This window comes from Mandrillus leucophaeus, unplaced genomic scaffold (assembly GCF_000951045.1).
Source record: "Mandrillus leucophaeus isolate KB7577 unplaced genomic scaffold, Mleu.le_1.0 Scaffold94, whole genome shotgun sequence".
Lineage (NCBI taxonomy): Eukaryota > Metazoa > Chordata > Mammalia > Primates > Cercopithecidae > Mandrillus > Mandrillus leucophaeus.
In genome coordinates this window covers 3,640,693-3,653,635 of record NW_012110252.1, presented here as the reverse complement: position 1 = coordinate 3,653,635, position 12,943 = coordinate 3,640,693, and the positions used below count along the sequence as shown (strand labels likewise).

The window sequence follows — 12,943 nt, the reverse complement described above, 5'->3', positions numbered from 1 at the left end:
ATCCTCTCCAGCACCTGTTGTTTCCTGACTTTTTAATGATCACCATTCTAACTGGTGTGGAAATACATTTTTTAAAGACCTCTTAGCTTAATGAAGTAAAATGTCCTTTTCATTTTTGTCTCTAACAATGCCATGAACTAAGATTAATTTTCTCTGTAGTCATAAACAAAAACTAATGATTTACGTACATGGTTCTCTGGGAGTAAGAAATGGTAATATCGACTCTTTCCTATTGTGAATCTATTTAATTCAACCTCAAGACAAAGCTATGAGTTTCTTCAAACTCAAATAGGAACCTCAGTTTCCCTTGAGAAGGCTTTCCTATCTTTTATAGTGACTATCTTCAAAAAATGACAAAAGAATGAGAACCCTTGAGGAGACAAGGCTGATTCCTAGCTCTTTGCCCACAGGGAGTTACTAGTGATTACTTTAGTTGCTATTTCTTCTGCTCTGTGTTTGAAGCTACTGGCTTACCTGTCTGCCTTTGGTCACACCTGTGTGGAGCAGCCAAACTCTTTCATTCACAGTCCTTATATTATTAATCATTGTGCCCAGATAAGTAGGAACAAAATTAAGGAAAAGGAGTCGGTTTGGTGTGAATGAATAAAAGAGACTATGCACCAGGCATCATTTAAAAAATAATGACTCATGTAATCTCATTACTTCCCTGTAAAGCTAGTTACTATTACTGTCCCCATGCTTGCAGCTGAGGGAACAGAGGCATGGGGAGCCTAAGTAACGCTGATGGTTTCAAAGCTAGAAAGTAGTTGAACAGGGATTCAAACCAAATCCCAAGAACTGGGCTTCAAAGTGCATCATCTCACCATTCTGCTTTATTATCACCGAGGAAATTAGTGTAAAATGGATATGCTCATTACAGACAATGTGGTAGATCCGAGGTAGCACTGCAGAAACCAAGCATAGAAAACAAGACCCCTCCAGGTCTTCTTTTTTTTTTTTCTTTTTTTTTGAGTGTGTCACCCAGGCTGGAGTGCAGTGGCACACAATCTGCTCACTGCAAGCTCCGCCTCCCAGGTGCACACCATTCTCCTGCCTCAGCCTCCATACTAGCTGGGACTACAGGCACCCACCACCACGCCCAGCTAATTTTTTGTATTTTTAGTAGAGATGGGGTTTCATCGTGTTAGCCAGGATAGTCTCGATCTCCTGACCTCGTGATCTGCCTGCCTCGGCCTCTCAAAGTGCTGGGATTACAGATGTGAGCCACCATGCCCGGCCTCCAGGTCTTATTCCTTTACGCTAGTAGAGTTTTCAGGATTCTGTAGACTCTATGGTAGGACTGTGTTTTTGGATGCCGGGTGAAGGCCCTTTATAAGCTTATCGAAAGGAGGTAAGTGAACTCATAGAAAAAGAAAATCTTTGCTGAGTCTTTAAGCATGCGACATTTCAATCAAGAACTAGTGACTGGAATGGTCTTTCATGACTGCTGTAAAATTCATGAATTAACACTTGAAATCATGTCAAATGCCACTAAGTAACAGACTAGTGTCATCATATACTGATCTGGAGGTATCTGGAGAATGTCAGTGCTCCAAAAATCTCCTTAAGTCTCCTTAGCCAGTTTCAGTTCCACTGTTAGATGCTTTACATGTTTAATTCCTGCATATTTTTTTAAAGATATGACTATACTGCTTAACATCTCTCTGTGTGTGTCCAAATCATCTTTACATACTATTAAATATTTTGCTTAGTCATTCATTCATTCATTCATTCATTCATTCATTCTACCAGTTACTCGCGAAAACAAAGTAAAATATCACATAGCCCCTTACCTCAAGGAGCTTGCAATTTTAGGAATTAATCCAGTTTGAGGGCTGAATTTAAGTTAAAATCAATTACTGCCCTATGTACTCCTTTTAAAACAATATAAAGTCAAGACCCTTTCAGTGCTAACTTTTTGTTCATCGTAGGCAAATCTCAGTAGGAAATGATAGATCGTATTAGTGTGGGAGAACTGAAAAGGGAAGATTTATACTCACTGAAAACCAGTGCCAATAAAAGAAGCAGAACACTTATTTTTCTTGAAGAGTGTAAAAATTGCTTCATTTCTTACCTCCAGAGCTTTCAATCTCTCTAATAGCAATTTGGTCTTTTCTTTCCCCTCATCTGTACTGCTGCTTTCACTCCTCGAATCCTCATCAACCACCATGTGAAGATCTTCCAAAGCTTCCTTATGTTTTCTCTCTTCCTCTGACAGTTTTTCCTGAAGCAAGAAAGAATTACTGTTTTCAATAATCTCCACTGAAAAATAAGCATGAGTGGGAGGCTAAAAAGGTTGGAATCCTTCTCCTGCATGTGCATTCTTCTGGGGCTGGGAATTTGCTAAACAAATTCTGAGAGGGGTTTATTTTTTTAAATGTAGATATTTTTACTGAACCCTGGAAGGACAAAGCCATTGGGTCGCCATCTTTGAAAGCAGATGTCCTTTGCACAGGTGGAAAAGTGACTGAGCCAGCAAAGCCACAGGTGGGGTCATGTGGTTAATCCAATTTTATCTGCACAATGAAACTTAACTGTACGGTAAATTGCTGAAAAATAGATCAATTTTGATACTTTGATTTGTGAAAGGCATAGCTCCTCAAGATAGGATCATTAAAGTCACTGGACATGTAGCCACTTAATTAAAAGAATGTAAAATATCACAAAATACTGAAATAAGAGTGATTTCAGAATTCAAAGCTCATACCTATTAGTTCTTTCAGCTCAATAATGACACAACTTTTAAGGATCCCTTAGTCCCTTTCTGTAACACTGTTCAGTGTTCGTACTATGGCCTTGAGGCAGACATAAAACGTTATTTTTTCTTGACTCAATGTTGGAAGCCCCTCACTCAACCTTATCCCTGGAAGCTTTTTGAAAGTTGAGAAGTATTAAGTTAAGCCTCATGAATGGCTCTCATTTTCAAGGGAAAAAGAAGTATCAAGAGATAACCATATTAAAAAAAACACACATCTATTTTATGCATGGAGAGACTCTTGCTCCCCACAACCAGGTGACATCCTTCCATTACACTATTTAATTCTAAACGCAATGCTGCAGAAATCTTTGCTTTAATGTAGCTTATTATCAACCATCTGAACAAAACTGGATTATCAGTGGTAAGAGACTTCTCTATATTTTAGTACTAAGCTAAGATCTATTTGCAAATACAGAAGCACAAAAGATATCATTCTTACCCTTAAGGAGCTCATACAATCTACTTAGAAAAGAAGAACACAAGAAGAAGAAGAAAAAAAAACCACAGCATTTTCAAACTGTGTTCATTAAGGTGCTTTGAAAGTTCCAAAAATATTTAAGTGATGAAAACAAATTACAAAGTATGTAAAAATATGTCTTAATGTATATGTATATATTTATACACACATATATATCAGTGTATATGTGTGTATATATAAATCACTTTAGATCACAAAGTCAGTGAATTCATCCATGTGAACCTGTTATGCACAGATTTCAGGATCTAATTCCTCCTGTCATCTCTGTATATGTAAATGCGCAACTGATTAGAAAGGTTGTAGTTCTTTAGGAAATCAGACCTAAGCATGCCTAACTGTATACCATGCGCAGGTGTGAGTTCAGCTCAGATAAATGACAGGCAAGTTTAAGATGTACATCCACAGGCCAGGAAACAAGTCCAGGTTATGGAAGCAATTTTATAGCTTTGAATTTTTAGGGTTTGGCCACCTGTCAGACTTACATTTCCATGATAAAAAAGATGATGTTTGTATATATTGTTCCTAAACAAAGAGGTAGTTTTACTTCTCTTTTGCAGTTTGGGATGACTGTAAATAAACACTAACCTAGGTTTATGAAGCAAGCTGTTTTAAAATTATCTTCATTTGACTTTTCTGTAGTTTTTCATTCAACTCAGCATATTCCACTTATATTTTACACATATACATATGTATATATACACACATACATATATCCATACATACAAATAAATATACATATACACAGTCACACATTCCTTAGGAGATTTCATCATTGTGTAAACATCATAGAGTGTATTTACACAAACCTAGATGGGACAGCCTACTATACACCCAGGCTATATGGTACCTAGGTTAGAATCCTATATACCGTGTTACTCTACTGAATACTGTAAGCAACTGTAACACAATGGCAAGTATTTGTGTATCTAAACATATCTAAACATAGAAAAGGTACAGTAAAATCATGGTATAATCTTAAGAGACCAGCATCACACATGTGGCCTGTCACTGACCCACATCTTTATGAGGTGCATGACTCTGTGTGTGTGTGTGTGTGTGTGTATGTGTGTGTCTGTAGAAGTACCCTGTAATAGTCAGAGCTCAATAGCTAATTAAAACAAAGAAAAGCCACTGGGGTGGTAAATGAAAAGCCAAAAGACTTCGGAATGTGGCAGCCAGATTTCAGGTCTACCATTTATTTAGCAGTTTGGCAAATGATCTTACACAAACTTCTTCTTCTCTTTTTTTTTTTCTTTTTTTTTTTTTTTAAATGGAGACTTGCTCTATCACCCAGGCTGGAGTGCAATGGCATGATCTCGGCTCACTGCAAACTCCACATCCCAGGTTCAAGCGAATATCCTGTCTCAGCCTCCCGAGTAGCTGGGATTACAGGTGCCTGCCACCATGGCCAAATAGTTTTCGTATTTTTAGTAGAGACAGGCTTTCACCAGGTTGGCCAGGCTGGTCTTGAACTCCTGACCTCAGGTGATCCACCCACCTCGGCCTCCCAAAGTGCTGGGATTACAGGCCTGAGCCACCGCACCTAGCCTTGGACAAACTTTAATTTCAATAAGTCTTGATGTCTTTGTCTCCTAAACTCCTAAATGAGGCTAATGCCAACATATATATACTCACACCCCATATAGTGAATTCTTGTTATTCACAGTAGTTATATTCTCTAAAATTTTCATGAACAGAACACTGACTTAGGAAATGTGAAATTATTGTTCCTAGGGGAAATACAGAGTTAGGTTCCTGTGAGCCTCTGGTCACATTTTCATTAACCAGCCATTATATAATCCTGTTTTATGTGTATTTCTATTTAAAGACACCTTACATTTAACATATACTATTGATTCATTGACATTGACCTAACAGCCAACAGCACCGTAACTCATGCCTGAAGGAAGCTTATCTAACACACAGGTATTTTATCTGTAGGGCACATCACAGTCTACGTGTGGTTAGGAACACCAGACAGAGCTTCAACACTATACTCAGGGCCATTTCAGTGAAATCACCAACAAAAAGCACAAAATACAAAAAACGTACCACTAAATAGACCACAAACAGGACACTAGTTTATTGCATGAAAGCTAAAACAACAAGGCACAGTGCTGCCTTGTTCCATCTCAGCCAGTAACGTGAACCTTGGGTGACTAATTTTTCACCATTCCACGTTATATTCACAAATGACCACAAAAGTGACACAAGTATTGATTTTCGGGTCGCAAATAAATTTCTGTGAGTAGAAAATTTGCAAACGCAGAATTTGCAAATAATGAGGAGCCACTGCCCTATCCTTCAAACACACACACACACACACACACACACACACACACACTCTCACTTTCTCTCTCTCTCTCTCTCTCTCTCTTTTAAAGTGCCTACATACAGTGCCCAGGTATTATGATGTAGAAATAGTTAAAGACAATATGGATTATATATGAGTATTTAGATTACATAAAATGTAAGGGTCACTTTCCATAATTTGAAGAAAGGGCAGTCAATGAAAGCTGTGAGACATGATTCCATGGAAACTGAATGTGACTCATACTCTAACACAGTGATACAACTTAAATAGTTAGAGAGGCATAGGGTGGGTGTTTGGTCAAAGAGAAAATTTTAAAAGGCTCCTAGTCAAGAGTAAGTTTTGTCCTTGCAGGTTTACAAGGAAATCAGTTTGATTATAATAGAGAAAAATTTTTTGAGAGAATAGTTGAGTAATAGGATTGGGGAGAAACAGAGGGAGAGAGGATGCTTGGAAATGAGACAAAAATTCAGACACAATTCATTCATTTGTTCATCCAACAAATGTTTTGTTAAACACCGATGACTGGGATTTGCTGATCTAGGGACTGGAGTGTGGAAAACAAGACAAAATTCCTATATTCCATGAAATTATATTCTAATGTTGGGAAACATGACAAACTCCAAATCAAATCTGTAAGTAATGTAATGTATTAATAGCTGGTGGTAAATGCTATGAAGAAAATAACACCATGTGATGGAGAGTGGTATGGTTAGGGGCAATGTTAGATGTCCTAACAACAGAGTGAGGCTAAGTGAGGAGGTGGCCATTACAGCAAAGGCCAAACAATGAGGAGGAAGTAGCTGGGCAGTGGTTTGGGGAACAGCATTCCCAGCAGAAGGACTAGCAAAGCAAATACTCATGGCCGGGCCAGGCCTGCCTTACTGGCCAGCTGAGGGAGGGTCTGTGGTGGAGCATAGCGACTACAAGAGGAAGGCTACCAGGAAATGAGATCAGAAAGAGAGCTGGACCATAGAAGGTCTTGCAAGGCACAGGAAGAAGTTTGGATTTTATTCCAAGTGCACTAAAGAGGAACTGAAGTCTAGAGGTAGAGGAGTGGTAGGTTCTGATTTACATTTTAGAAACATCATCCTGACTGTTGCCGTGGAGAATGGGCTGTGGAAGGAAGGAGCTAGGAGACTAGTTGGAAAGTCTTTATACAGAAGGAAATGAAAATCAGGAATATGTTGAAGGTCAGGACTTACCAAAAGCAGTTCTTATGGTGGTTCAGAATCTACCACGGACAATGGGTCAGACGCCCTGAATTCAGTGCTCAGATTTTACAATTCTGGAACTTTCTGGGCAAAACATTCCAACTGTTTAGGCCTCAGTTTCCCCCAGAGATAAAGTGATGAGTTGGACTCAATGTCTCTTCCAAGGTTAAAGTTCTAAGAATTCAATTACTCAAGATACTTCAGAAAGAAAACATTGTCAAGGCACTCAGTGGTAGCAGAAATGACAAGAGAACAGAAAAAAGTCCCTCTACATTTTGTAATAAGAAGGTTGTTAGTGGTAACTTGAGAGCTATTTGACTAAAGTGTGACAATGGTACCCAAATTGTCAGTGGTTAAGCAAAAAGTAGAAAGGGAGAAAATAGAGGCAATTTTCTCAGATGCTCATTTGAAAGTTTGGCAGGGAAGGAAATCTAAAGAACTGTGGCTGAAGGGCATTGTGGAGGCAAGTGGAAACCTTTTTCAAGATACAAAAAAATGAGGTTGTTTGAAGAACTAAAGAGAAGAGGGAGCACGAGAGAGAGTAGCAAAGGTGGGAATGTACGAAGAGATTTCTAAAGTCAAGAAGGCGGGGGATGAAGGGCACTGGTAGAGGAGCCAAGGTTTGGAAAATACAGTTTCCTGTAAAATATCACTTACTTACTTACTTATTTATTTATTTTGACACAGAGTCTCCCTCTGTCACCCAGGCTGGGGTGCAGTGGTGTGATCTCAGCTCACTGCAACCTCCGCCTCTCGGGTTCAGGTGATTCTCCTGCCTCAGCCTCCTGAGTAGCTCGGATTACAAGCATGTGCTACCACACCAGGCTGATTTTTGTGTATTTAGTAAAGATGGGGTTTCACCATGTTAGCCAGGCTGGTCTGTAACTCCTGACCTCAGGTGATCCACCCACCTCAGCCTCCCAAAGTGCTGGATTACAGGCATGAGCCATACTGCGCCCGTCCCCCTGTAAAATATATCACTTACAGTTCAATTTCTCAGTTAGCATTTCTAAATCATTCGTGTCTAGCCTAAATTCTTAGAGAACAACGATTTGAGTACAAGTAGCTCATTTGGGAGATGCAGGAAACACCAGTAGGGAGGTAGAGAAGTGACTCAAGGAAGGGAAGAATTATCTAACCCCAGGGTGAGAGAGCTGAGGTGTTGGTGCCCCAACCATGGAGGAATCATTAGTTGAGGCCAGTTCTTGGGGCATTCAATTCCCGGCTCTTCCAGCCTGCTGGAGGCAGTAAGGCTTTGTGTAGTTCTCACGTAAAAGTGTTCTCTGACACAGATCCTGGCAGCTGGAAGTCACGGGGCCACTTTGAATGGTTCTGGGGTGTAGGGACTGCCAATGTGCTCATGACAAAGAGGCTTCAAAGCCGCTCTGACATAATGCCACCCAGGACCAAAAGCCACGTCCGCATGACTAGTCACTGACCTAAAGGCATACTTGCCTGTGCTCTACATGATAAAATGCCCTGATGCAAATCCAGAAGGTGGGGTTCTCTCTTGTTAATCATTTAAGATTAACCTTTCATTTCCTTAATCATTTACCAATGAGAGTATTAGAGTATAATGTAACATTGGGAAAGAGAGAAAATGGAAGGGACATATTTAGAGTAAGTGAATGAGCAAAAGAAACAAATAGGTGGAGAGACAGAAGTAGAGGGAAGACCAGAGAGCGGAGAGAAATGTGGCTATATCCTGTTCACAGATCACCATAGTCCATTTTAGATAGAATAGCAGTTGGATTTATCTTACACTCATAAAAACATGACAGTATTTTTAAAAATCAAGTATATGGATTCTACTCAAAAATAAATAACTCACTTTAACCAGAAAAAAAATTGAAATTTTAGGTCCTTTGCCAATTAAGAATCTGAGATATACACAGTGAAAAGGGTATAAGAGAGAGAGTCAAAAATGTGTAGTGCTAAATATTGTGTATTCGTCTTATGAACCTCTTCGAGGGAAATAAGAAAAATAAACCAGGCCCACTCACAAGGATGCCAAAGTTGAAGAGAATAAGTTGATTTTAGAGGTGACCTGTTTTCATTTTTATGGCGTTTAATCAAGAGTGAATTCTACAAAAGTGAGGCTACCATACAAACAACTTTCACTCCCAACATATTTCATATATGATTGAGACCATAAGCTTGTTTGCCTCAACAAATACCAGCTACGACTCAGAAAGCTAAAGATTTAGGAGCTCAGTTTGCATCGAAGGGTTTAAATTAAATTTCACCTTGTTGGTACACAAAGCAATCCTTAGAGCTGTAAGTTTCTCTAAGTGTTAGGTAACCAGGGGAATGATTCACATTTGGGGGAGCACTCATCTTTTGGGGAGCACTCAAGCAGTCAACATCATCAGGCCTACGTAAAATAACATCAGTCAACATAAAGCTCTGGAATGCATCAACTGAACTCAGACGGCATCCCAGGAAGCCCAGTTAGTCCCAAGAGAGGGCAGCACGGCTCTTCATGGATGGCCAGCTGCTCCTCAGTCTATACCCTTCTCCAAAATGTGTCAATGTGACTTCTTCATCTTCTAGTCACTGGCTTTCCCCATTCCAGGACACAGGAGGACTCAATCAATGTTCCATAAGGTTATTCTGTAATTCATTAATCAAGCTATTCCTTTAATATTTGCTGAGCAGTTCCTATATGCTAGGCACTGAGGAAGATGCCAGGCATACAAAAGTGAATAAAAACACGTGTGGCCCCTGTTCTCATGGAGCTTACAGTCTTGCAGAAGATAGCGATTAATCAAAATATCAGGAGCAAACATAAAATAGCACTGTAGTGTGTGCTGTGAGGAAGAGTCTGAAGGTGCTTTGAGAACAGATTTAATAGAGTGATATAAATGAGAGGTTGGGAGAGGTTTTCCCGATTGAGGTGAGATCTGAAGGCACAGTGAGAGTTAACCAGGAAATAACCATGATATAAGAAGAGGGGAGGGCAACTAAGAAGTCCAAAAGTAGGCCAGGGTTTCTGGGGAGGGAGATGAGGCTGGATGGGCAGATGGGCCAGGCCACTTGTCAAGGAGTTTTGTCTTTACCCTCAGGAAAATGAGAGGCCATTGAATGGAACGCCACTGACTACTTTCAAGTATGGTAGCAGTGAGGGTAACATGGTCAGATTTGAGTTCTGAAATCTCTCTCATACAGCGTGAATGGGTTGGGGAAGTTAACACATGTCAGAAAAACAAGATGCTGCTGCAATAGGCTAAGCAGGAGATGAAATAACCGTTGTTAAAACAACAGTCCCACAAAATGAGAACCCACAGTTCATAAGGCAGTCCACAATTCTAATTCTTTAGTATGCACTTCCTCTAATAGTGACAACCAGTATTTCCTTATTTCAATGTTTCTCAGAGAGTGAGTTATCAGCCACCAGCATCAGAGTTGACAGGGGCTGGGGGAGGAGAAGAAATGCTGCTTGTTTAAAATGCAGATTCCTTGGTGCACTCTGGCCCTAGTGACTCACAATACCTGGGAGTGGGGCCAGGAATCTTTCATTTCAGAGAACACTACAGGTAATTCTAATCCAAGATTAAGTGCCTCTGGACAAAGACACTTGAGCATAGAACATAAATCACTTTTACTTTAGATAAGCTTTTGAGGTGGCACATTTGATTTAATTTCTACTATTAATAAGTAAAATGAGCAGATAATTAATCATCCAAAGCAACATTCACTGGAGAGTAACAGTGGGTGTGGCTATTAATAGTACACTGGAACAGTAGGTGTAACCAAACTGATACACATTTACCTATAGCTTGCTAACCCTCCTTCAGTAATAGATGTCCTATGCAAACTACTCTACCTTCGAATGATGAGAGACCCCTCAAAATTTATATTTGAGTTCTGAGACTCTAGGGCCCACTATGTTATGACTGTTCCTTTTCATAGAAGCAGATGGCATTAACAGCCTGTAACTACTTTCAGTGGCTTCTAGAGCAAAGGGCATTGAGGCTCCAAGAGACAGGTTCTATGTTTGCAACAATCAAGGGAAACATATGCCTACAACTCTCTTGCTTAGAAAGCCTTAGTAATTTAGGCTGGGCGTGGTGGCTCACACCTGTAATCCCAGCACTTTGGAAGGCTGAAGCAGGTGGATCACGAGGTCAAGAGATCAAGACTATCCTGGCCACCATGGTGAAATTCTGTCTCTACTAAAAAAATACAAAAATTGGCCAGGCATTGTGGCTCACGCCTGTAATCCCAGCACTTTGGGAGGCTGAGGCGGGTGGATCACGAGGTTCAGAGATCGAGACCATCCTGGCCAACATGGTGAAATCCCGTCTCTACTAAAAAAACACAAAAATTAGCTGGGTATGGTGGCATGTGCCTGTAGTCCCAGCTACTTGGGAGGCTGAGGCGGGAGAATCACTTGAACCCGGGAGGTGGAGGTTGCGGTGAGCCAGTATTGCACCACTGCACTCCAGCCTGGTGATACAGCGAGAGTCCATCTCAAAAAAAAAAAAAAAAAAAAAAGCTTTAGTAATTTAAAACCAATGCCTGCTTGCCCCTTATTTTAATTAAATAGAGAAATCTGCCCATCAGCGTCCCAAATGAGGTAGAAGAGTAGCAATTTGTTGTCACAATAGGCTCACAATTTCTGTCATAAGAAAAGTAAGAAGAAAAGTTGGAGCATTTTCATCCCAACCTCAATACTCAGTTCCACTAGGTAGATATGGTTGCCTAGTTTTGTGTACAAAGGTCTAACCTCAACATGGTGACCCTTCTGCCTTCTACACCATCACTTGGGGAGTGACTCTAGGACTGTGACTCCAGGACTGTGAAGATAACTGAAGAATCCCAAATTATGGCAGAAGGGCTAGGCAGTAAACATCACATTCGGACATACCTTGGTATTTTATTTGGCAGTCAACCTTCTTGCGGATCATCAAGCACCATCTCACTAGGATCTAAAAGTCTATTATTCTCCAGGGTAGAGACATCTAGCCCCATTTTTAGTAAGCCTTAGAACAAGTAGAAGTAAGAAATCTGCATTCCCTCCTAGCTCTGCCACTAGCCAGCTGTATAATTTTAGTTATCACATAAATTCTCTGTCCCTCAATTTCTTCATCCATAAAATAAAATGTACAAACATAGACTCACTCAAAGGTCTCTTCTCGCTTTAAATTTACACAACTTTGATCATCTGTAAAAACTCAACTTTGAAGGATAAATACTTAAAACACTGCTGAAGTTCAGGGGTTTTTAATACATAATTTCATTAAGATTAGATCTGCCTAGAAGATTCCCTGAATAATAAAACTTCTGTGCTTCTTTTCCAGAAGTGTATTTCTATCTTCCCATTTCCTCACCTTCTTGGAGAAAAAAAAAAAAATCTTTCTCTTTTTGCTATGTACTTGTCTTGGGCTCTAAGGTTAAAGCTACCTGTAAGAAACAAAAGACCAGTGAGAGTTTAGGGAAAGATATTCCTAACACTTTCCAAAAATCATGCCTAATATGAACCCTTTCTAATGGCATTTGCTTATGGGAAGAATAATCCCAAGTGGCTCCTGGTTGCAAGGCCTTAAAAAAATAAAGACAATTTACTCATCTATTTTTATTATTATTATTTTTAACTCTGACGGTGGACACAAAGCATCCATGTAGTAACACTGCACGTATCCTGATGGTAATAACAGTTACCCTCTGTTTCCAACTCATTCATTACTTTTCTGATGGGGACTATCCTTAAGTCTTAGCACTGTAGGGGGAAAAACTCTAAAGTACTTACAGTTTTTTAACTTGATGGCAAAATGAAATTACGGGGATAGGCAGAAATATCCAACTTTAGGAACTAGTCAGTTGTAGAAGTTAAAACAGAACTTGTTCATTTTGAGTATCTAACCATGTGTCAAATCCACCTACTAATTCATAGCAAAAATATAAAAAGCTATAATTTAGGACTGTTCATATGAGGCAGAGATCAGGCTCTTTCCAGAACACAAAAGACATAATAAATAACGATTCATATTTGTATAATATCTCAGGGTTAAACCAAGTGACTTCAGACATACCATTTTACATACGGCAAGGGCAATATAGGGCAAATATTCTGGACTCCCTTTACAGACAAGGAAACAGCCTCCAATGGGTTGTTAGATGACCTGTTTAACAGTAAGTGGCAGAGCCAGAATTTAAATACAGTTCTGATTTTGGACGTC

General features: G+C 39.8%; 1 protein-coding gene across 3 annotated transcripts in view; it reads right to left on the bottom strand.

The window, feature by feature from the left end:
• Positions 1-12,943, bottom strand: part of NCKAP5 (NCK-associated protein 5) — a 904,755-nt gene that overhangs the window by 314,114 nt on the left and 577,698 nt on the right. For all 3 annotated transcript variants that reach the window (XM_011970297.1, XM_011970296.1, XM_011970298.1), the window contains exon 6: positions 2,075-2,224. In XM_011970297.1, coding sequence (XP_011825687.1) covers positions 2,075-2,224 — 150 coding nt within the window. The remainder of the gene's footprint in view (positions 1-2,074; positions 2,225-12,943) is intronic.